This window comes from Bubalus bubalis, chromosome 8 (assembly GCF_019923935.1).
Source record: "Bubalus bubalis isolate 160015118507 breed Murrah chromosome 8, NDDB_SH_1, whole genome shotgun sequence".
NCBI lineage: Eukaryota > Metazoa > Chordata > Mammalia > Artiodactyla > Bovidae > Bubalus > Bubalus bubalis.
Genome location: NC_059164.1, coordinates 104,688,462 through 104,711,707, shown reverse-complemented (window position 1 = coordinate 104,711,707; position 23,246 = coordinate 104,688,462). Strand labels below are relative to the sequence as shown.

Below are 23,246 nucleotides of genomic sequence, written 5' to 3'. Positions count from 1 at the left end.
CTCAGAGAAGCAGCAGTGAGCGGCGAGTTCCCCGCTCAGGAATTGAACCTGGGTGACCTGAATCAAAACCAGTAATCCTAGCCACTAGACCAGCAAGGGTTAGAGGCAAGAAGCAAATTTTCCCAGGCTCTTGCCTCTGTTTGAAAGCAAGAATGTTTCAAGGAGGCGAACCATAAAAGCAGGTGCAAAGTTTATTATTAGAGACAGCACAAGTGTGAGCCCACACAGAGAAACAGCCTGTTTAATTAAGACAGAAGCAAGGCAGAGAGGCATACCTGGATACAAAGGGTGTGGGCATCCCCTCCGCCACCCCCCCGGATTGAGGAGGGGCTCAGTGAAGAGGTGGTTAAGTCATTTATATGGGGCTGTTCTTCTGGGTCTTTATTTACCTTTGGCCAACTATCTAGTTTCTTTTTCCACTTCTGACCTGTCCTAGGACCCTCCCCAACATGCAATGTGCAACTTTTTCCCAAGATGGGGAAAAAGTCCAGTCCTATGGGGGGCCTTAGCATCACCTATTCTGGGGTGGTATACCCTCTTTTTGATCCCCAAAGAGCCTTCCTGCACATGTGCAGTGTTTCCCTTGCCCCAGGGAGGGGAAATGACCTTGATCCTTTACTCAGGCAGGGTTTGACTCCTCTCTGTTCCTGCCACAACGGTTAAAAAGTGCCCTGTCTGACTATTTACCCTGTTCTTGGGTTTTTTTTTTTTTTTTTTTTTTTTTTTTTTTTTTTTTCCTATCTCAAAGTGCAAATCGGAGGCTGTAAATACCTAGCCTGTAAATACCTAGCCTAGGTTGTAAATACCTAGCCTGGAGTCCACTTGCCTCCTTCCTCAGAAAATGTAAACAGGAGGCTAGTGATAAATGCCTAGCCTGGAGCCCATCTACCTCAGAAGGATCTGTAGAAACCAGACTCTATTCATCGCAACTAAGAGTTTTATTCCTGCCAGACCTGGAGCTACCTTGCAACTTTGCTTCTGAGCAATAGGGTTGAGAAAAGAGAGTTCATTTCACCCAGTCAGTGGATGCTCTTCACCCTGTAAGGCCTCCCCCTCATTCATTCTAGGGGTGCTCTCTGGGCAATGCATGCTTGCTTAGTTGCTCAGGCGTGTCTGACTCTGCAACCCCATGGCTCCTCTGTCCATGGGATTCTTTCCAGGCAAGAATACTGGAGTGGGTTGCCATTTCGTCCTCCAGGGGATCTTCCCAGCCCAGGGATCAGACCTGAGTCTTCTGTGTTTCCTGTATTGGCAGGTGGATTCTTTACTGCTTAGTCATTGGGGAAGCTCTTCTCTCTCGGTAGACTGCCATTTAAATATTTGAAGTTTTTCCTTATTTTTATTCAAAATGAGTAACATAGATAATGTGTCTAGAGGTTTGATTGAAAACCTTCACAGACTTGCCATTTCTTTGCTGCAGCAGAAATAGCAGAGGCCACGGCAACAGAGCATTGTAATGGCACACCACGAGTTCTGGTCAATTGCAAACAGTGGTCCCAGTTAGCCTAAGTGAAGCACCAGGGAGGAGGCTGGCTCAACAGATTTCCAGGTGAGGATGCAGGTAGATCCAGTCCTACTGAATGCCAAGTCTATTTTGATCATATCTCCTGAGACACTGACTTGCCTTGTAGCCTTGGCTATTGTGATTCCTGGAAAATGGATAGAATGCTCCCAGCTGCATCCACCGTCTGCAGAGCTCTTCAGAAGTATCCAGTATAAAGCCACATATGTCAGCACCCACCTGGAAGGACACACAGACAGTGACAGCATGTGGACCTCACTTCCATTGCTGCTCCCTGCTCCTGGGCTTTGCTTTCTACCGGAGACCTGCCAATCCAACTTGGCTGACCTCTCCCTGAGAAGGTGAATGCAGTGTGATAGAATTGGGCTGTGTCCCGTGTCCACTCCTTACTGCCAGGTGACTTCAAATGAGTTACTCAACCCTCTGTGCATCAGTTTCCTCATTTTATTAAAGTGGGCACTCTAGGATTTTAGTAAATGAGATGATATAAGTAAAACATGTGACGTACAATAGCTTTCTGGTGAATAGTAACTAGAAATACTGTTGATATTATCACTTTTACCACAGCACTGGCACAATTAACTTTCCAATGGCTAAATCTAATCAGGTCATTCATCTCTTCAAAAATATCCAGGGTCTCCTGCTGCTCTTCCTCCTGGTAACTCGTGGTAACTGGCTGCAACTCACCTTTCCAGCATCATTTCTCATTCCAGTCCTACATACCCATCCTCACAGATACATCAAATGCTCCCTCTTGCTGCTCTTGTTCAAGTTTATTTCTCAGTCTTAAAATGATCTCCCCTAACCATTAGTCTGATAAACATACCCACTTTTAAGGTTAAACTCAAGTGCCATCTTCTTTATGAAGTAACTATTGACTTCTTCCTGTGACTCCCCTTGTTTCTTGTAATCTTATTAGAGTTGAAAATTCCCTTTCTCGGGATTTCTTTTAACATTTAAATTATATGTTCCTGTTGGCACTATTACCCTAGCTTGCCATAATTATGTATGTGTGCTTGTGTATAAACTGGGTGGGGAGGGAAGGAAGGTGTTTCCATTACTATATGTACGTTTCTCTTCATGTACGCCTAGCTCAATACTTTGCTCAGAGTAAGAGCTCAATAAATAGATATGTTGAATTTAACTAAAAGATCCCAAAGCCATCTCTAGGATGCTGATAGTGTTGTGCTTCCTCATTTGGGTGCAAAATACACAGATGTGTTTCGTTTGTGAAAATCATCATCTGTAACCTTATAGATATGTGCACTTTTTCACATGCAGGTTGTACTTTAATTAAAAAAAAAATGTTCCAATGATACCACTTCAAGGTGGTATCAAGCTTCTATTTTTATAAGGCAGTACAGGAAAGAATGTCGTGGTATCAGTGTCATACTAATGTAGATGAAGCAGTGCTCGCCAGACACTTAACCCTAGGCTGCGGAGGGCAGAGGAGGGAAAGTTTATTATTTGGAAGCCATCTAGAATGAGGCATTCTGAGGACTGCCATGTGGACTCACCATTGGGATACCAAACAGGTTGAACTCGAGCATGCCAGGGATGGACCATCGAAGGTCGCTCCAGGTGGCAGCGTTGTCTCCTAACCAGTGGGCTGCAAACTTGCCAGAACCCGCAAATGTAGAACGGGTTAAAATGAGGCTTCTCTTGTTGGGGAACACAGTCTTGACAGTTCTAGAAAGGGAGAGAGGGAGTCAATGTGTGACCTTAGTGAGTCTTAGCCCAGAGGTTAATGTGATGATACTGAAGCTCTCAAGTTAATACCCTACTCTTTTCTTCTAGTTCTCTCCTCTAGGGCTAGATTTGCTATGGGGAGCAGACTGCCCCACTGGGTATGTTTATATTTTGTTTTGTTTTAGGCATTCTATGTACATCATTTACTCCATAAAATCAAATTTCAGTACAAGGATACTGAGCTGGTACCTAAAATCCCAAAGCACATGAAGTCTGTAAGTTACTTAACCCTCCGTACACCAAAGTCTATAGAGTATGACAGAGAGGAAAATACATGAAACCTTGGACTCATGCAGAAATGAGTCCACATTTTGCTCTTACAATTTATTAGCTGTTTGACCTTGGTTGGGTTACTTCTCTTTCTTTCTTCCAACTTTCTATTCATGTATGTATTCATTCTTTCTTTCATTATATACATTTCATAAATATTTATTAGCTTCCTTCTTCCCTTTGGGTTTCCCTGATAGCTCAGTTGGTAAAGAATCAGTCTACAATGCAGGAGACCCCAGTTCAATTCCTGGGTCAGGAAGATCTGCTGGAGAAGGGATAGGCTACCCACTCCAGTATTCTTGGGTTTCCCTTATGGCTCAGCTGGTAAAGAATCCACCTGCCATGAAGGAGACCTGGATTCAATCCCTGGGATGGGAAGATCCCCTGAAGAAGGGAAAGGCTATCCACTCCAGTATTGTGGCCTGGAGAATTTCATGGACTGTATAGTCCATGGGGTTGCAAAGAGTCGGACACAACTGAATGATTTGCACTTGCATTTTCACTTTCTTCTCTACGTGCCCAGGATTTTCTTCATTCATTCAATAACAACAGCCTTACTTATCTTGCCAAGTTCTAAAAAATAACATAGTAGCACCTGGAATCTGACAAGACTAAGAATCTGGTCATGTATTAAGTCTCTCTGATCATGTATTGAGCCCACGTGATAATGGCCTTCCTTACTCTGCAGTTGCGATGGCTATGGAGTAGCCGTACAGATTGTGGACATCGTAATGCTGCCCCCAGTGCTGCACTGCATCCATGCAGATGCTCTTGCTGAACAGGTACCCATCCAGGATTTCTGTGACAAAAGAGGGTTCAGTCAATGACAGCCTGAGCTACACATTCCCCATTTCTCGACTATCACCAGACAAGGCGGCTCCCCGAGCAGGCAATTTTATGGCCACCCTGGAAGTGGACATACACTATCCGCACAATCAGAGAGCTATATACACAGTAGTTTCTCTGTTATGCAAAACAATTGGGCTGACTTGACACCCACACACATCCTCCCACCTGGGTGCTCAGGTGACCAGAAACAAGAACTTAGAAGTAAGTGGGTCCAGTTAGATTTGAAGTTAAATCTGAAGTCTGCAGACTTAGCTGAGTGATCCAAGAACAAAAATATTTATTAAAAATAAATTTCTATCCCTTCTCTCTGTTGACCAGATACTATAAAGGATGATCGACCAACTTGTCATTCATTCATCCAATCTTCTCTGCTCCCTTCATACCACTCTGGTTCAGATCCAAATTACTTTGGATCTTAACTATTGCAATCATTTCCTTAATGGCTTATTTACCTCTGATCTATCGACTTTCTAATTCTTATTAGAAGCACACATAATGCCAGATCAGTATTTCCAAAACCATTTGACTGCATATTTCCATTACTAAAATATTAGTAATTTCCATTACTAAAAGAATGAAGCCTGCCATCTAAGTCGCTCACTGTTTAGTCTTGACCCATTTGTTACAATTTCTTATTTTCTTGTCAGATTCAGTTGAGTTCAGTTCAGTTGCTCAGTCGTGTCCGACTCTTTGCGACCCCATGAACCGCAGCACGCCAGGCCTCCCTGTCCATCACCAACTCCTGGAGTCCACCCAAACCCATGTCCATTGAGTCGGTGATGCCATCCAACCATCTCATCCTCTGTCGTCCCCTTCTCCTCCTGCCCTCAATCTTTCCCAGCATCAGGGTCTTTTCCAATGAGTCAGCTCTTCACATAAGGTGGCCAAAATATTGGAGTTTCAGCTTCAACATCAGTCCTTCCAATGAACACCCAGGACTGATCTACTTTAGGATGGACTGGTTGGATCTCTTTGCAGTCCAAGTGACTCTCAAGGGTCTTCTCTAACAGCACAGTTCAACAGCATCAATTCTTTGGCACTCAGCTTTCTTTATAGCCCAATACATGACCACTGGAAAAACCATAGCCTTGACTAGACAGACCTTTGCTGACAGAGTAATGTCTCTGCTTTTTAATATGCTGTCTATGTTGGTCATAACTTTCCTTCCAAGGAGTAAGCGTCTTTTAATTTCATGGCTGCAATCACCATCTGCAGTGATTTTGGAGCCCAGAAAAATAAAGTCTGACGCTGTTTCCACTGTTTCCCCAACTATTTGCCATGAAGTGATGGGACCAGATGCCATGATCTTAGAAGTCTTCAAAAGATGCTATAATTTTAGCAATTTATTCCTTTCTTAATCAAGATACTATTTCTCTGTGAGCCTCTAGGTTTCTTCAAAATACAATAAATGCTGTGATCCTAGGACCACACCCTGGGAGATGCTATTGGTCAAAGTTCAATCAGATCTCTCTAGCATTCTATTCACTGACACTGACTTTGTCCTCCCAAGCCATGGGTTCTGGCTTCCTCTCATCCTGTCATCCAAATCTCTTCTTTACTCTCTTGACTTGACCAAACTTGACTTCATCTGAAGACCAAACCTAGTTATCTGGTCTCTCTCTGGTAAGCCCTTACCTGTCTGGGTCCACACTTGAGAGCAGAATGAACTAACTGCTAGCCTCTGGTTTCTGTACCATATCTTCTCCTGACTTTCCCCTAGAAACAGCTCAGATGTAAGCAGAAGGACTAGGTTGCCCCTTTTTAATTTATGCCTCATCTAAGAAAGCAGGGTGTTTTGATTTTCTTCTCTGGTTTTCTTTATACGGTACCCACATTTTCCTTCCTCTATGCAATTTATGTACAAAAACCCTCAGCAGGTTGTTATATCTATCCTTATGAATTTAAAATATGAGGTGTGTGTTGCCACTTTAATCAGACTAATCAATGCTTACTGGGAGTGAATGGGGGATAATTTAGATTGCTTGTGGGACATCCTGAAACTGAGCCATCCACGAAGTTGGCAACTTCATTCATATCCTACAAGACAAAGAGCAAAAACTATTAAGAAAGAGTAACATTTCTTCATATGTTCTACAGATGGTGTCTTTTTTTTTTTAAGGACTCAGAGAAATAATTCTACATATTTCTTTTCTAAAGAGGTCCTTAGGTTAAAGAGAGAAACAGATGGTCCTGCCCTGTCTTCCCTACCCATTGAAGGCTTTGTGGAGAAAGTTGTTAAAATCCCTTCAAAATGACATATGTCTTCAATCATTTAAACTGAAATATTTCTCAAAATATTGGGTTGGCCAAAGGTTCATTTGGGTTTTTCCGTAACCTCTTACAGAAAAACCTGAATGAAATTTTTGGCCAACCCAATATTAGGTGAATCATATTTCAATTTATATGATCCCATATAAATCAACTTATATTGATACATTCTCTAGATATGCAAATATAGCTATGAATATACACATATATAAATGCATTTGCATATATAAACATATGCGGAGAGAGTGAGTGAATAAGCAGGTACCCACAGCTGTGCAAGTGAGAGGTCTGTAAAGATGCACACGGAAATACTGATAGCAGATGCCCTTGGTTGATATCATTTTCACTCTTCTGATCTGTTTAGCTCTACTGTTTGCATTTTCTACCTTTCCCTTATAAATAGAAAGAATTTCAATGCTAGCGCTCCCTAAATTGTGTTGAACACCTCCTGCTCTGCATTGGTTTTCGTTCGATATTAGTCTATGAGACATTTGTCCTTTCTGTAGCCACAGTTCTGTCCACACCTGAGTACCCTGGCTCTGGTCAGTGTATCCAACTTGTCCGAGTGAAAGAGCCCTGAACTGGCCGTTGAACCATTCAGTTACTTTGTGACAATGACAATGTCTTCCCTGGTGGCTCAGATGGTAACGAATCTGCTTGCAATGCAGGAGACCCAGGTTCAGTCCCTGGGTCAGAAAGATCCCCTGGAGGAGGGCATGGTGATCCACTCCAATATTCTTGCCTGGAGAATCCCATGGACAGAGAAACCTGGAGGACTACAGTCCATACGGTTGCACAGAGTCAGACGCAACTGAGCCACTGAACACACACAGACTTGAATAGAACTGATTCCTGAGTTTACTTCCAGTTCTAACAATCTGCTTTTGAGTCTAAGCTACCTGTCTTGGTAAGATTATTTGAATAGTAAGAGAGGGAATACTTAGAATTACTGCCATTCTTGCTTTCCTCTCCTCTTGACCCTGTGCTCCATGATTCAGTGATATAGAGATACACAGTCTGAATGTTAGCTGCCTATTCAACAGAATGTTAAGAACTCTAGATAATAATTGAGAACCTACTGTATAGCTCAGGGAAATTTACTCAGAGCTCTATGATGATCTAAATGGGGAGGAAATACAAAAATGAAGGGATGTATGTATACATAAAGCTGATTCACTTTGCTGTACAATAGCAACTAACACAACACTGTAAAGCAAATATACTTCAATAAAAATTAATTTTAGGGAAAGAGAAAAAAATGTTAAGAACTCACGATCCAGATTCCATCAAACTCTACTTGACTGTGGAAAAGCTCAAATTCATTTGTCCACCAAGCAGTACACTTAGGGTTGGTGTAATCAGGAAACACAGTTTTTCCAGGCCAGACCTGCAGGAAGAAAAGAAAATAATTAATCAGAGAAAGTTAAATGAATACAGAATAAAATAGAGTAGAGTACTTTACAAGGAAATTCCTAATATGATTATGGCAACAGAGCTGCCCAGACATAGGTCATTTTCAGTTAAGGATGTGAAGCACTTCAAATACTTAGGATAGATAGGAGTTGTCAACTGACACTTGAAGAAAAGAAGTTATTAAAAAAAAAAAAAAAAAGATTAAATCATTGTTAAAGTTCAACTCCCAATCCTGGGAATGATAAATGAGAGAATGGTGGTGGTTTAGTCACCAAGTCTGGTCCAACCCTTGTGATCCCATGGACTGTAGCCCGCCAGGGCTCTGTCCATGGGATTTCCCAGACAAGAATACTGGAATGGGTTGCCAGTTCCTTCTCCAGGGGGTCTTCCTAACCCAGGGATCAAATCCGGGTCTCCTGCATTGCAGGTGGATTCTTTACTGACTGAGCACAGGGGAAGCAAATGAGGAAGAGTACTGTGTAATTTCAACTGACGCATCACAAGTTGTATGTTCCAACCATCAATCACTCTTCTCTATTGTCTTCCTATCCACCTCCTGTCAGACACTATGCACTCAGGTCAGCAGAGATATTAGAAGTGAAGCAGCAGATAATACTTTGATGGAAGACAAGGACAAATAGAAATTTGAGAAAGAATATCAAACTTGTCAGATAACAGAAAAATTGAGTAAAAAAAGGAATGAAACAGTTCCACTGGATTTGCCAATTTGAAAATAACTGGTGCCATTTGTCAGAGGAGGGATGGGGAAAAAAGCAGACTGAAGTCAGCTAAAGAGCAAATGGGGAGTGAGGAGGGAAATATTCAGTATCTACATCTATTGTTCAAAGGGACTTTGCTATGAAGGGAATGTAAGAGCTCAGATGGCTGGTAGGTATTTGGAGATAAAACCACAAGGGCAAGTCGATCCCCAGCAAATATGACAACTGAAAATGTAAAACAAAACAATTATACACGCACACGCTCACACACATATAACACAGCCACAGCCCCCACCCCCCCACCGGCTCCTAGCTTCCCCATTAAGTTACCTCCCCAATGAGTGGAGTCACTCCATCTGAAGTATTCACCCATATCTTCATATCTGAACCCCGGTCATATGGGCCATAGGGATTACTTAGGGAAGAGTTGTTGGAGATGGCAGGATCCTAAGAAGGAGAAAAATACAGTGAGGAACCTAGCTTTAAGCCAGAGGCACTGAAAGGAGATTGGAAATTGGGGATGAGGTAGGGAGAGGGGGCTTCAATGACAAAGAAGAGAAGGGACCTGATGTGGGGGTATAAGAGGACTGCCCATACCACAATGATGACCAGTTTCTGTCCGTTATTGTGTAATTCTTTAACAAACTCAGGGAAGCCCTTGAAAGCTACTGGATCATAAGTGAAGTCCTTTCTTGCGTCCATGTAATCAATATCAGCATGCTGAACATCCTGAAAGAATACACAAGGTCCACAATTTATGGGCCCACCCCTGGAATCAGATTAGCTGCATCACTCTACCTTGTTGTCTGGCCTTCTAGCATTAAAGTCCAATCTAACAGACAAACCAAGACAATTACAAAAAAAAATCACTAAGGCTGTCAAAACACATCCATTACCTAAATGCCATGTCATCCACAATAAAGAAGGGAAGGTGCTGTGTCTCCCACCTCCTCTCTCTCATTTGACTGCCCCACATTCTGTTTTGTTGCTTCTCTTCTACTTCAAGCCTTCTTTGACATTTATTCTTTCCTAATCTTACTCTTACGAAAACAGTGAAGCCCAGAAAGAAATTGACTCTTGCTCTAGGACCTAAATGTCTGCCTCCAAGGGCATGGGGGTAGAGGACAGAAGAAGATTATTCCAGAGAAGTTCGGGCTTTTCCCTTTGCATCTCTTGCAATACCTCACTACTCATTATATAATAGACACATTCAAGTGTGGTCATTTAAAACATAAAAATATGTTATTACATGCATGTACTATATCCTTTTGCTCACTTAAACTAGGAAAATAAATGTCTTGAGAAGTCAAATAAAAAATTCATTATGCGAAATGTAATCAGTACAGTAAGCATAAGAAAATTTTACTATTAAAACACGTGGTAAGAAAAATAGAGAAAGAAACAGATTGTCTCCCAACCCCATAATTGTGGTCTCTATGTACTATTTCCTGAACCAGTTGCTTTAGAGGAATGGTTGGCCCGACAAAAGAGTCTGGCATTCTGAATATGTAAAAATATTTTTGTTATATATTTAAAAAAAAAAGCTCAGGAGGAGAAAATATAAACACATGTTCTTATTCCCCAGTTCTTTTAATTTTGGGGCATTTTTTGAAATCTTACTTACATAAGGCAGCTGCGCAGCACGGTTTCTCTCCACGACTTCTTTCATGTTATCTAGGGTTCCATAGTCATAACGACTGAGATGAAACCCAAGCGCCCAGTATGAGGGTAGGGCTGGCCGTCCAATGAGCTGAAAGAGTGATGTAAAATGAAAGTTAGGAAATACTTTGCTTTTAAAAAATTTTATTCTGAGCATTAGTTTGGGGGCACAAAATACTACCCACTTCCCAACACACTGTTTCCTTAATGTTAGATGCTAGTCTATTTTTCCAGCCCCTTTATAAATCATGGAGGGTAGGGTCAAATTGTAGTAGCACATTTGTAGCAGCTACTTATAATATTAACAGCATATGTTTATAAGTCACACTTACATTAAATTTCATTTTCTTTGTGCTATTTAGGATTTCCTTAATCATAATGATGATATCGTAAGTTTACCTCTAGATATTCTTGAACAACTTGCTCTGGAGTATTCCCCAAGAACACGTAGAAGTCAAGAATGCCCCCAATGGTGCGATAAGTGACAGCTGGGGTGGGCTGGAGGAAAACCTCTTGAAGATTAAAAATGAAGCAAATAAACATTAGAATTTGTTTTAGAGTAATAAATATAAAGTTTAAATTTGTAGACCAGAAGGTCCCCAATCATCTGAACACTAATGAAGTGATTCTAATACCTCGTTTTAATGAAGTGATTCTAATACCTCGTTTTTGTATAAAAAGGGACAAACTCTGATGGTCAAAGTCCACCCTCATAGAATGAGAGCGGTCAAAGCTTTTGCTCTGTAGCAGATTTTCATAATGGTGACTGGAGTATTTTTAGTGTTGTATCAGGATTTCATGAAAAAGCAACCAGTTTTGCGAAGAGGTTCAGAATAAGCCACCGTGGCATTAGAATGATTATAAGTTGAAGATATTTGAGTTTCTGAAATCCCTCATCAACCTAAACACAGAGCCTCTCATAAGCACTCTGATGTCAAACTTCCCTGGTGGTCCAGGAGTTAAGACTGGTTTCCAATGCATGGGGTGTAAGTTTGACCCCTGATCAGGGAGCTAAGATACCATGTGCCTCACAGCCAAAATACCAAAACATAAAACAGAAACAGTTTGTAACAAATCCAATAAAGATTTTAAAAAGTGTTCACGTCAACAAAATCTTTAAAATTAAAAACTTCTAAGAAAAGAAGTTAGTTGTCATAAACTCCCTGCTGCTGCTGCTGCTAAATTGCTTCAGTCATGTCCGACTCTGTGCGACCCCATAGACGGCAGCCCACCAGGCTCCCCCGTTCCTGGGATTCTCCAAGCAAGAACACTGGAGTGGGTTGCCATTTCCTTCTCCAATGCATGAAAGTGAAAAGTGAAAGTGAAGTCGTTCAGTTGTGTCCGACTATTAGCGACCCCATGGACTGCAGCCCACCAGGCTCCCCCGTCCATGGGATTTTCCAGGCTAAAGTACTGGAGTGGGGTGCCATTGCCTTCTCTGCACTATTCTCCTAAGGACTCTCTAATCTTTCCAAAAAGTCATTTGTTGTCCCATTAAATGCCTTCTCACCCCATCAGGGAGTTATTTGTTTCATCCTAAGTAACTTTCTTCCTCTACCTTATTAGGATGGTAATGTTAGTTGCTCAGTCATATCTGACTCATTGTGACTCCATGGACTGTAGGCTGCTAGGCTCCTGTGTCCATGGAATTCTTCAGGCAAGAATGCTAGAGTGGGTAGCCATTCCCTTTTCCAAGGGATCTTCCCAACCCAGGGACTGAACTCAGGTCTCCTGCATTGCAGGCAGATTCTTTACCATCTGAGCCAACAGGGAAACCCATAGGATGGTATGTAAATTCTAACCCAAATTCTAACCACTCCTTTGAGCTACTTATTGAGCACTCTTGTGCATATGTATGTCACACATGTAAATAAACTCAGTCTTTCTCTTACTAACCTGTCTTTTGTCAGATTGATTCACAGGCCCCTAAATACCTAACTTAAGAGAACATAGAAAAAAATTTTCTCCTCAGGCATTCACAACTACAGAACATGCTCTTCCAATCCCATTACCCATCATAACTACAGGAATATAACCCAGCTACACTCACAGAGGTCATAGCCTCAGTGGATCTCATATCAAGCAAGAGCCAAACTAAAACAATGTCAGAGATGATATTATAAATTCAAAATCTCTCTAAGCCCCCATTGCAGTTCTCAAAGATGAAGTCTCCCCATCATCTTGATTTGCATTAGCGATAATGAAACTAGAATACCTCGTAACACCATACACAAACATAAATTCAAAATGGATTAAAGACTTTTTTTTTATCTTTATTTTTTTAATTTTATTTTATTTTTAAACTTTACATAATTGTATTAGTTTTGCTAAATATCAAAATGAATCCGCCACAGGTATACATGTGTTAAATGTAAGGCCAGAAACTATAAAGCTCTTAGAAGAAAAATATAGGCAGTACACTTCTTGACATAAATCACAGCAAGATCCTCTATGACCCATGTCCTAGGGTAATGGAAATAAAGACAAAAATAAACAAGTGAGAGCTAATTAAACTTAAAAGCTTTTGCATAGCAAAGGAAACTATAAACAAGGTGAAAAGGCAACCCTCAGAATGGGAGAAAATAATAGAAAATGAAACAACTAACAAAAGATTAATTTCCAAAATACACAAGCAGCTCATGCAGCTCAATACCAGAAAAGCAAAAATCCCAGTCAAAAAGTGGGCGGAAGACCTGAAAAGATATTCCTACAAAGAAGACATACAGATGGCTAGTAAACACAAGAAAAGATGTTCAATGTCACTCATTTTCAGAGAAATGCAGATCAAAACTACAATGAGCAATCAACTCACACTGGTCAGAATAGCCATCATCAAAAAATCTACAAACAATAAATGCTGGAGAGGATGTAGAGAAAAGGAAACCCTCCAACACTGTTGGTGGGAATGTAAGTTATTCAGCCACTATGGAGAATAGTATGGACATTCCTTAAAAATCTAGGAATAAAACTACCATATGAGCTAACAATCCCACTACTGATCATATGCCCTGAGGAAACCGTAACTGAAAAAGACATGCATACCCCAATGCTCATTGCAGCACTATTTGCAATAGCTAGAACATGGACGAAACCTGATGTCGACTGACAGATGAATGGATAAAGAAGTTGTGGTACATATTGTTGTTGTTGCTGTTGTTGTTCAGTCGCCAAGTCATGTCTGACTCTTCATGACCCCATGGACGGCAGCACACCAGGCTTCCCTCTCTCTCACCATCTCCTGGAGTTTGCCCAAGTTCATGTCCATTGAATCTGTGATTCCATCCAACCATCTCAGTAATATTCCATTGGAATATTACCAGCCATAAAAAGAAATGTGTTTGAGTCAGTTCTAATGAGGTGGGTGAACCTAGAGCCTATTATACAGAATGAAGTAAGTCAGAAAGAGGAAAAGCAAATATCATATATTAACGCATATATGTGGAATCTAGAAAGATAGTACTGATGAACCTGTGTGCAACGGAGCAATGGAGATGCAGACAGAGAGAACAGACTCACAGACACAGTGGGAGGAGAGGCTGGACGAATAGAGTAGCATTGAAATATATACATTACCAGAGGTGAAATATATAGTTAGTGGGAATTTGCTGTACGATGTAGGGAGCTCAACCTGGTGCTCTGTGGCTACTTAGAGGGGAGGGATGGAGTGGGCGGTGGGAGAGAGGTTCAAGGGGGTGGGGACATACGTACACCTATGGCTGATTCATGTTGATGTCTGGCAGAAACCAACACAACATTGTAAAGCAATTATCCTCCAATTAAAAAGGAATACATTCTTAAAAATCGGTCTGATCAGGCTTAGAGGGAAAGGTCACAGGATCCTAGATACTCTAAGTCTACTCAACTTGTTTTCTGGTTCCTTTCAGCCACCGGAAACTGCATTTGCATTACCTCAGTCTATTCTTTGACTATCAGGTAGCTTAGAATCATCTAAGATTCAATTAAGTATCTTAGAAACATCTTGTATCACTCTAGTTATTCTCAGTCTGGTAAAAAACAAAAATCAGAGCCTAATTTTTCAAATTTCTGATTCTTTGCAAACTGATGCTTTTGTAAAATAACACAAAAATGAAACACTAGAAAAAAGGTTCATGCATGCACTTGGATGGTTATAGCAATGTTTACTTTCAGTTTCTATATTTATGTTACTGTAGACCTGAAACAGTCTGTGAACCTTCCACGAACCACACTTTGAGTGGCCCTGAACTAGTCCACTGAGTCTCAGTCGAGAAGACGGTGGGGATCAGTATCCTGTGCTGATCATCAACTCTGGGATTCTGATACAACCGCTCTCCCCCTACAGTGATTGAATCATTGCCCTGGGATTGTATGTGATGGTGCAAGTAGAAAAATAGTTAAGAATCGTTGATCTGGTCTAAAACCTTCAAAGATAAGGGAGTGAGCTACTTTCTGGAATCCTATGATATTACCATGAGATCTTAAACAGTCTGAAAATATTTTGCATGGCCTTCAACACTCACCCCACTTTACCTTGCTACCCTTAGTGTCTCAATGCAATATTCACTGCTCAGTTGTATCTCCTTGGTTAGGCTCAGCTAGTAGAACAACTGGACTTCCCAGGTGGTTTAACGTTAAAGAATTCAGCTGCCAATGCAGGACATGTAAGACATGCAGGTTTGATCCATGAGGTGGGAAGATACCCTGGAATAGGTAATGGCAACCCACTCCAATATTCTTGCCTGGAAAATCCCATGGATGAATAAGCCTGGCGGGCTATAGTTATGGGGTCACAAACAGTCAGACACAGAGCATGCACACACTAGAAGAATTACCTGTTTTTTACCAAAGCTGATATTAACCCCTGTACTGGATGGATGTCTGAGGAAGGAGAAAAATAAATTGGTAGAAACTGCCTCAGAATAGATTATAGGGAAGGTTAGCTGTTTTAACTCAAAAATAGAAAATTTTCCAACAGAGGCAAACAGATTGAAGAAAATCATAAGCTAGGAGAGGACACTCAACTCATGGCCACCTTGGGTCAACAAGTAATGAAACAGGGATGATACAATCAGAGAACATATGAAACCCTAAAGGGCACCATTCCTTTATCATGATGCTGTCAGAAAGGGACTGAAAGTCATTCTTGGGTAGTCTTTTCATGAATATTCCTTTAGTCTTTTACCCATGGCATTGCTGTTCAGCAGAAACACTCCAAAGGACAATCCACTAGCATCTTCAAGGCATAGGAAGAATGTCTGTGCACCATACAAGTTAGTTCCATCCTGCAGAAAGACAATTTAAAAACAAAAATTTACAAACAAGCCCCACATGGCCAGAAATAGCTTAGGAAATCAGTATTAATCATGCAAGAAATGGACAAAAGAACTTGTGGTCAAAGAAGACACAGATTTCTAATACAAGGTCTATATTTGGTTGATGTTAATCAAATGAATTAGTATTTTCTTATACAATGAGTTGGCTGTGAGAGCTTATGATGTGTTAAGATGTAGGAGAACAGGAGTTTTGAAACTGTAGTTCATAACAGCTCTTCTCTATAGGTATCAAAAACAAACTTATGTTTGCTGCTGCTGCTGCTACTAAGTCGCTTCAGTCGTGTCTGACTCTGTGAGACCCCATAGATGGCAGCCCACGAGGCTCCCCCATCCCTGGGATTCTCCAGGCAAGAACATTGGAGTGGGTTGCCATTGCCTTCTCCAATGCAGGAAAGTGAAAAGTGAAAGTGAAGTCGCTGAGTCCTGCCCGACTCTTAGCGACTCCATGGACTGCGGCCCACCAGGCTCCTCCATCCATGGGATTTTCCAGGCAAGAGTACTGGAGTGGGGTGCCACGAAGGGGAAACTTGGCGGGGTGGAGAGGGATAAATCAGGAGCTTGAGATAAACATACACACATTACTATCTATAATATAGATGACCAAAAAGGATCTACAGGGAATCTACTCAATATTTTGTGATAATCTATATGAGAAAAGAATGAATATAAGTATATGCATAATTGAATCACTTTTCTGTACACCAGAAACTAACACAACATTGTAAATCAACTATACTCCAATAATTTTTTTTAAAAAAGCAACTCTCCCCTCAAACAGGCTTGACCTTGACTCAAAGAGGTTTGACCTAACCCCACCTGCAAAAACTTCATCAAGTCCTAATATAAATCAGTTCAGTTCAGTTCAGTCGCTCAGTCGTGTCCAACTCTTTGTGACCCCATGGACTGTAGTACACCAGGCCTTCCTGTGCATCACCAACTCCTGGAGTTTACCCAAACTCGCGTCCATTGAGTCGGTGATGCCATCCAACCATCTCATCCTCTGTCTTATACAAATCAGGCACCATTTAATTTGCAACTAGATGGAGATCTATTTAAGATATCTGGTCTTCTAGTCTTCACAAGAGTAAACATTAGAACTTGAGCTGGGCTTCTAGACTTGGGAACAGTAGTTCTCAACCTGGGCCACATTCCACCTCAATTAAAACAGAATCTCTGGAGACAGAAGCTGGCAGCTATATTTGTTGAATTCCCCAGGGTGCTTCCAAAGTGTAATCATGTTTGAGAATCACTGCTCTGGGCCAGTATGTCTCAAAATTTGGTGTGCATAAAAATTCCAAAGGAACTTAATTTAAGTGTGGGTTCTAATTCAGTAGTTAGAAGAGAGAGCTGAGAGCCCAAATTTCTCATGTGGTGTTTCCTGTGCTGCATACTTCAAGCAGCAAGGATCCTAGGCTCCTTATTAAACAAGCATCAGCAGCCATATCCCAGATGACCTGCTCTGAATCAACACCTGTCCTGTTTTTCTGATAGGATGTGGTATGGTAAGGCGCATGGGCCAGGGGTTAGATCTTATCTCTGTTCCTTACAAACTATTTTTTGTTGTTGTGTTTGTTGTTTAGTCGCTCAGTTGTGTCTGACTCTTTTGCGACCCCATGGACTGTAGCCCTCGGGTTCCTCTGTCCATGGACTTTCCCAGGCAAGAATACTGGAGTGGGTAGTCATTTTCTTCTCCAGGGGATCTTCCTGATTCAGGGATCAAATCCACATCTCCTGCATTGGCAGGCAGATTCTTTACCACTGAGCTACTAGGCAAGCTCTTGTTTGGGTTTTTGGTGTTTTTTTTTTTTTTTACATTGTGCTATTTATCTGGCTTCTCTAAACCTCAGTTTCTTTGTCTGTTAGATGGAGTAAAATAAAATTATTTTTTCAGAGTTCTTTTGGTAAATAGAGATAATGTATTTTTAAAAGTCATTTAATAAATTATCCCTCTAATTTCCTTCCATTCACTCACTAGTTCTGCTTAATCAGGAAAGTTGCTGAACAAAACCTGAATGTAGCATTGCTGAGTCTAGAAAATATCTCTACTTTGAATTTTAGCAGTAAAAACAAAACAGAAAAAAAAAATAACAACAATGAAACTTTATTCCTTCTATTCTCTCACTGCCCCAAACATTCTTCAAGGAAAGAATGATTAATACAGAATTTTAGTTGATATTTTATCCTATTTTGCTGACAAACCTGGTGAGTTGGTGATTTGTAAAGGTCAACCTAAAATGTGGTGATCAGAACCAACATATTCTGCAGAATCAATATTGGTTTTTCCCACAACTAGTTAGTTCAAAAGGAAAATAAAATAAAAGTAGTTGGTATTTATTGAGCACTTTCTATGTGGCAGACACTATTATAGAGACTCTATATGTATCTGTTCATCTAATCACCATCACAACCCTATGAAGTAAGTATACTACCCCCATTTTATGAATGGGGAACTAAAGATACAGAGGAGAAACCTGCCCAGAACCACATAACTGGTGAGTGCTGTTGTTATTGTTCAGCCACCAAATCATGTCTAACTCTTAGTGACCCCATGGACTGCAGCACATCAGGCCTCCTGTCCCTCACCATCTCCTGGAGTTTGCCCAAGTTCATGTCCATTGAATTGGTTATGCCATCCAGCCATCTTATTCTCTGTTGCCCTCTTCTGCTACTGGTGAGTAGCAGTGCCAGAATTCAGACCTGGTAGCTTCACCCTAGCAGCTTATTCCTAACCATTATAGTGTACTGCATGTACATCTCTTCATGACAAATAGATGGGGAAACAATGGAAACAGTGACAGACTTTATTTTGGGGGGCTCCAAAATCACTGCAGATGGTGACTGCAACCATGAAATTAAAAGACGCTTGCTTCTTGGAAGAAAAGCTAAGACCAACCTAGATAGCATATTAAAAAGCAGAGACATTATTTTGCTGACAAAGGTCCATCTAATCAAAGCTATGGTTTTTCCAGTAGTCATGTATGGATGTGAGAGTTGGACCATAAAGAAAGCTGAGCACCGAAGAATGGATGCTTTTGAACTGTGGTGTTGGAGAAGACTCTCAAGAGTCCCTTGGACTGCAAGAAGATCAAACCTGTCCATCCTAAAGGAAATCAAACCTGAATATTCATTGGAAGGACTAATGCTGAACCTGAAGTGAAGAACTGCCTCATTTGAAAAGACCCTGATGCTGCAAAAGATTGAAGGCAGGAAGAGAAGGGGACGACACAGGATGAGATGGTTGGATGGCATCACTGACTCAATGGAAATGAGTTTGTGCAAGCTCCGGGAGTTGGTGATGGACAGGGAAGCCTGGTGTGATGCAGTCTATGGAGTCGCAAAGAGACGGACACAGCTGAGTGACTGAACCGAACTGTACTGCTAGGAGTGACCTCATGAAGAGACTATGATATTCAGTGAAGGGGGGCCATCTGAAAGCTTACCCCATTGGGGGTTGTGTCCCTGGCAAATATGGGCCAGGTCTTCCAGTTCATGTCATGCCGGTACTGCTGGTGCACGTGTTCTCCCAGCCCATACACGTTGGCACTAGGCAGTTGGATGGAGAGCTGCAGGAACTGGTGAGCAAATAGCAGGGGCCCGACGCTGGAGTCAAACCTGGACACAGGTAGAAAACATGGGACAGGTGGGCAAGTGGTGTGGAGAGAATGCAGCTGCTTAGGAAATTGTTCTTATGGCTCAAAGACTCAGTGTGCTGTGCTGGGCTGTGCTCAGTCACTCTGCTGCATCCAACTTTCTGTGACCCCATGGACTGTAATCCACCAGGCTCCTCTGCCCATGGGATTGTCCAGGCAAGAATACTGGAGTGGGGTGCCATTTCCTTCCCTAGGAGATCTTCCCAACCCAGGGATGGGACCCAGGGATCTCCTGCATTGGAGACTTGATTGGATCTCCTGCATTGGATTATTTACCACTAATGCCACCTGGGAAGCCTTCAAAGACTCAATGCTCCCTGTTTAATTGGCTCCATTTGCCCTCCTGTGATATTTTCCAATGGATAACAAGAAAGAGATCAGGTACCATTTGGCACATTTCTTAGATTTGTCCCCCTAATACTCTATTATGCGATCAGATTACTCTTACATTATAGTAGATGCTCCACAGAGAGCTACTGGTGCATAGGTGTTAGAAAGATGGAAGGAAAAAAAGGGACAATAAAGAGGAAAAATGACTTAATGGAAGGAAGAAAAAGAAAAAGGACACACAGCCCAGTGCCTGGCCTTTAATAAACGCTTAGTAATAACAGAGGAGGAAGAGGAGAAGGGAGGGGGAGAAAGAGAAATAGTGGAGCAGGAAGAAAGAAAGAGGCAGAAAGGCAGTGAAAAATATGCATTTGAAGGTGGAGAGTCTGGTCACCATCAGTGAGCTTACAGCCTTCTAGAATAGTATAGAAAGGCATTCTTTTTCAGGTTTGCAAACCTCCCTCCTCCATAACCTTCAGACTCAGCTCTCTAGGTAAGTTTCCAAAACTTACAGAACACGATTGTTGCTCGTTCTGATCACTTTGATGCCAAACGGCTGTTTGGAGACCTCAACTTTATACGTCAAGGAAGAGGCAGCATTTCCTGTGAAGGGTTGCACGTGTTCATGGGGCACTTCGTATCTGTTCTGGTTTTGGTCAGTTAACTGTCCAGAGAGGTTAGCAAAAAAAGGTCAAAATGAAAACATCTCTACTTTCTCTAAAACAGAAACATGCCTACCAACACCATGCTTCCCAACACCTATGCTCCTGGCACTGGAATCTGGGCAGCAGATGACATTCTAATCTGAAATTATATCACCCAATTCAGATGTTTAACGCTTGGACATAAGTTAGTCTTTAGTAGAAACATACACTGTAAGTCTGCAGACATGACTTATCTCTAGAATTTTCAAAACTGTGATCATTCTTTTCTTCCCCTCCCTACCACATTTCACATGGGGTATCGAGGGAAAATGCATGAAAGCCAAAACTCGCCAGTGAACCCTATAATACATATCTGGGAACTTATCACACTGAAGGAAGGCAATAGGTACCTTCAACATACAGGTGCTAAGTAAGAAAATGACAGTAGAGAAAAATACTCTACTAGCAAATTTTTCTCTTTTGTAGTAACTGCAGTCCTCAGGAAGGGAACAAGAACCTCTCAAAAATGTTTCTAAATAAGCAGGTATCATGTGATACCACTTACATGTGGAACCTAAAATATGACACAGATGAATGTATTTACAAAAGAAAAAGACACAAAGACATAGAAAACAAACTTATGGTTACCAAACGGGAAAGGGGGTTGAGGAGGGATAAACTAGGAATTTGGGATTAGCAAATGATATCTATAATACATAACATATATTAACATATATATGATACATAACAAAACTATAATATATAGCATAAATATTTAAGAACAAGGTCCTACTGTAGAGCACAGGGAACTATATTCAATATTTTGTCATAAACTATAATAGAAAATAATATGAAAAATATAAATAAACTACAACCTTAAAGTGGAAACGGTTAGATGTCTGGTATTCTGCTGTGAGAAGGACATTGTTGATATCATTTCCAAACAGAGATAGAGAAGACAACCTTTCCAGCCGGGCTGTGAATCCTAACGTGAAAAGAAAGAGAGTTTTCAGAGCCAGCTGCGTAAATTCACAAACAACAGCCACATACAAGTAACCTTTGTGTCAAAGAGGCTGGTGAAAAGCCTTTACTTCCCATCAGAAGAGGAGACACAGATGTGGACCTCATCATACACACATACCACATTGGACCAGATTCTGAAGCTAGGTATTGCTATTACTTTATTCAAAAGCTATGCCTCTCTTCTCCAAAATCTGAACAGAAACATCCCTCCTCTTCCATCAGCCCATCAGTCACTCCTATACCCTTTACACTCTCAGTCCTCGATGCGTTCATATCCATTATTCCCTCTCTGTTGTCTTCATGTTACATCACAGGTGATCGTAGGCACTAATGCCATCTCCTTAGTTAGGTGACACACCAGATGAGAGTCCAGACCTTCTTAGAAAAGTCCATCAGGCCAAAAGGCCCTGGAGGAAGAGCATGCCTCTTCCTTTATGCTAAGAGCCTCCCCCAAGTGGTCAACTTCTGTTATCCCCAGAATGTTCATTATTATGGCTGCATTTTATGATGGGAGAAAAGAAGGGGGGATGTTTAGTCCATGAACAGTGACACTAACTAGCTAACTTTAATAAAATGCTGATAAAATTGGAATTGTTTCCATATCATTAAAATTGCACTGTATTAGAGTTGTTGGTAGTCTCAGAGGTGACTGAGTCCAAAACTCTCTCTTTGAAAGTTAGAAACTTGGGGAACAAAGAGATCATGATGTATGGACAAGGTTACATAAGGAAATGGCAACCCACTCCAGTATTCTTGCCTGAAAAATCCCATGGACAGAGGAGTCTGGTGGGCTACAATCCAAGGGGCCACAAAGAGTTGGACCCAACTGAGTGCACTCACACACACATAAGGACAAAGACAGGAACAGGACATGTCTCCCAACTCTTAAGACAGAGAGTGATCTTTTCCCTTGATGCCAAAATAGATTCCAGTCCATGCTTGAGGGCAGTGCCCATCCTATCACAGGCCCTGTGGCTGCACAGAGCAACACCCTGCCTACTGCTCCAGCTGTCTTCTGCAGTGTACAGAGCCACCCTCCAGAGGACCTGGAGTTCCTTCTTCAGGGCACAGTTCGGCTTACCTGCATTTGTGTTCACGAGGTCACCCCCTACTTGATAGCCATGACTCTTAGAATAGTAGCACCAGGGCATACTTATGGTCCCCTGAGGACTCCAGCAACAGCCACGCTGGTCACAGGTAGCCTGAAATAAGAGATCAGTCAGAGTAACTCCATTCATTGATAGATATGATTGGAGCTTGTGGTCTCATGAACCTTGTTTTACAAATAAGTAACGTGATAGTCAGGGGAATCGTGCCACAGCCCAGTCAAAGCAGTGTTTGCCCTCAAAACTCATTTTTCTGGCTAGCATCTTGCTTTGTTATTGTTATCCTACAACACTATATGATTGCAGTGCATTCTATACCTCTCATCAGAATAAAACTGATAAATTTATTTAATGATTCTAAACTACAATATAGTTATATCACCAGTAAGCCAAAATAACAAATACAGCTTCATTAATTTTGGTTTTGGCTTTTTAAAAAAAGACTTTGCAACTAATACAATTATGTAAAGTTTAAAAAATAAAATAAAATCAAATATGCTTCAAAAAAAAATAAATAAAGTAGGTGAACTAATCTTAATAAAGTTGCTATTAAAAAAAAAAAGACTTTGCAATTAACTTTATTCAGAAGCTTTGAAATCAAAGTAAATTTGCTTTGACTTTTAAATGTGTATATTATATATCTGTGTATTTAGTATAGGTGACATATATGCATATATATTATGTATATTTGTAAATATATATATACATTTTTATATATAGTCTCTCAGTTCATCC

General features: G+C 41.1%; 1 protein-coding gene across 9 annotated transcripts in view; it reads right to left on the bottom strand.

The window, feature by feature from the left end:
• MGAM (maltase-glucoamylase) overlaps positions 1-23,246 on the bottom strand; it is a 100,295-nt gene that overhangs the window by 50,397 nt on the left and 26,652 nt on the right. For 8 of the 9 annotated variants that reach the window (XM_044946981.2, XM_044946982.2, XM_044946986.2 and 5 more), the window contains exons 4-17: positions 22,487-22,607; positions 21,258-21,367; positions 20,251-20,402; positions 19,202-19,373; positions 15,611-15,710; positions 10,849-10,961; positions 10,415-10,540; positions 9,388-9,519; positions 9,121-9,237; positions 7,932-8,045; positions 6,343-6,427; positions 4,223-4,340; positions 3,040-3,211; positions 1,625-1,741 (exon numbers count right to left, since the gene is read on the bottom strand). In XM_044946981.2, coding sequence (XP_044802916.2) covers positions 1,625-1,741; positions 3,040-3,211; positions 4,223-4,340; positions 6,343-6,427; positions 7,932-8,045; positions 9,121-9,237; positions 9,388-9,519; positions 10,415-10,540; positions 10,849-10,961; positions 15,611-15,710; positions 19,202-19,373; positions 20,251-20,402; positions 21,258-21,367; positions 22,487-22,607 — 1,749 coding nt within the window. Of the gene's footprint in view, positions 1-1,624; positions 1,742-3,039; positions 3,212-4,222; positions 4,341-6,342; positions 6,428-7,931; positions 8,046-9,120; positions 9,238-9,387; positions 9,520-10,414; positions 10,541-10,848; positions 10,962-15,610; positions 15,711-19,201; positions 19,374-20,250; positions 20,403-21,257; positions 21,368-22,486; positions 22,608-23,246 lie in introns of those variants that run through there. The other variant, XM_044946985.2, reaches the window with a different exon arrangement.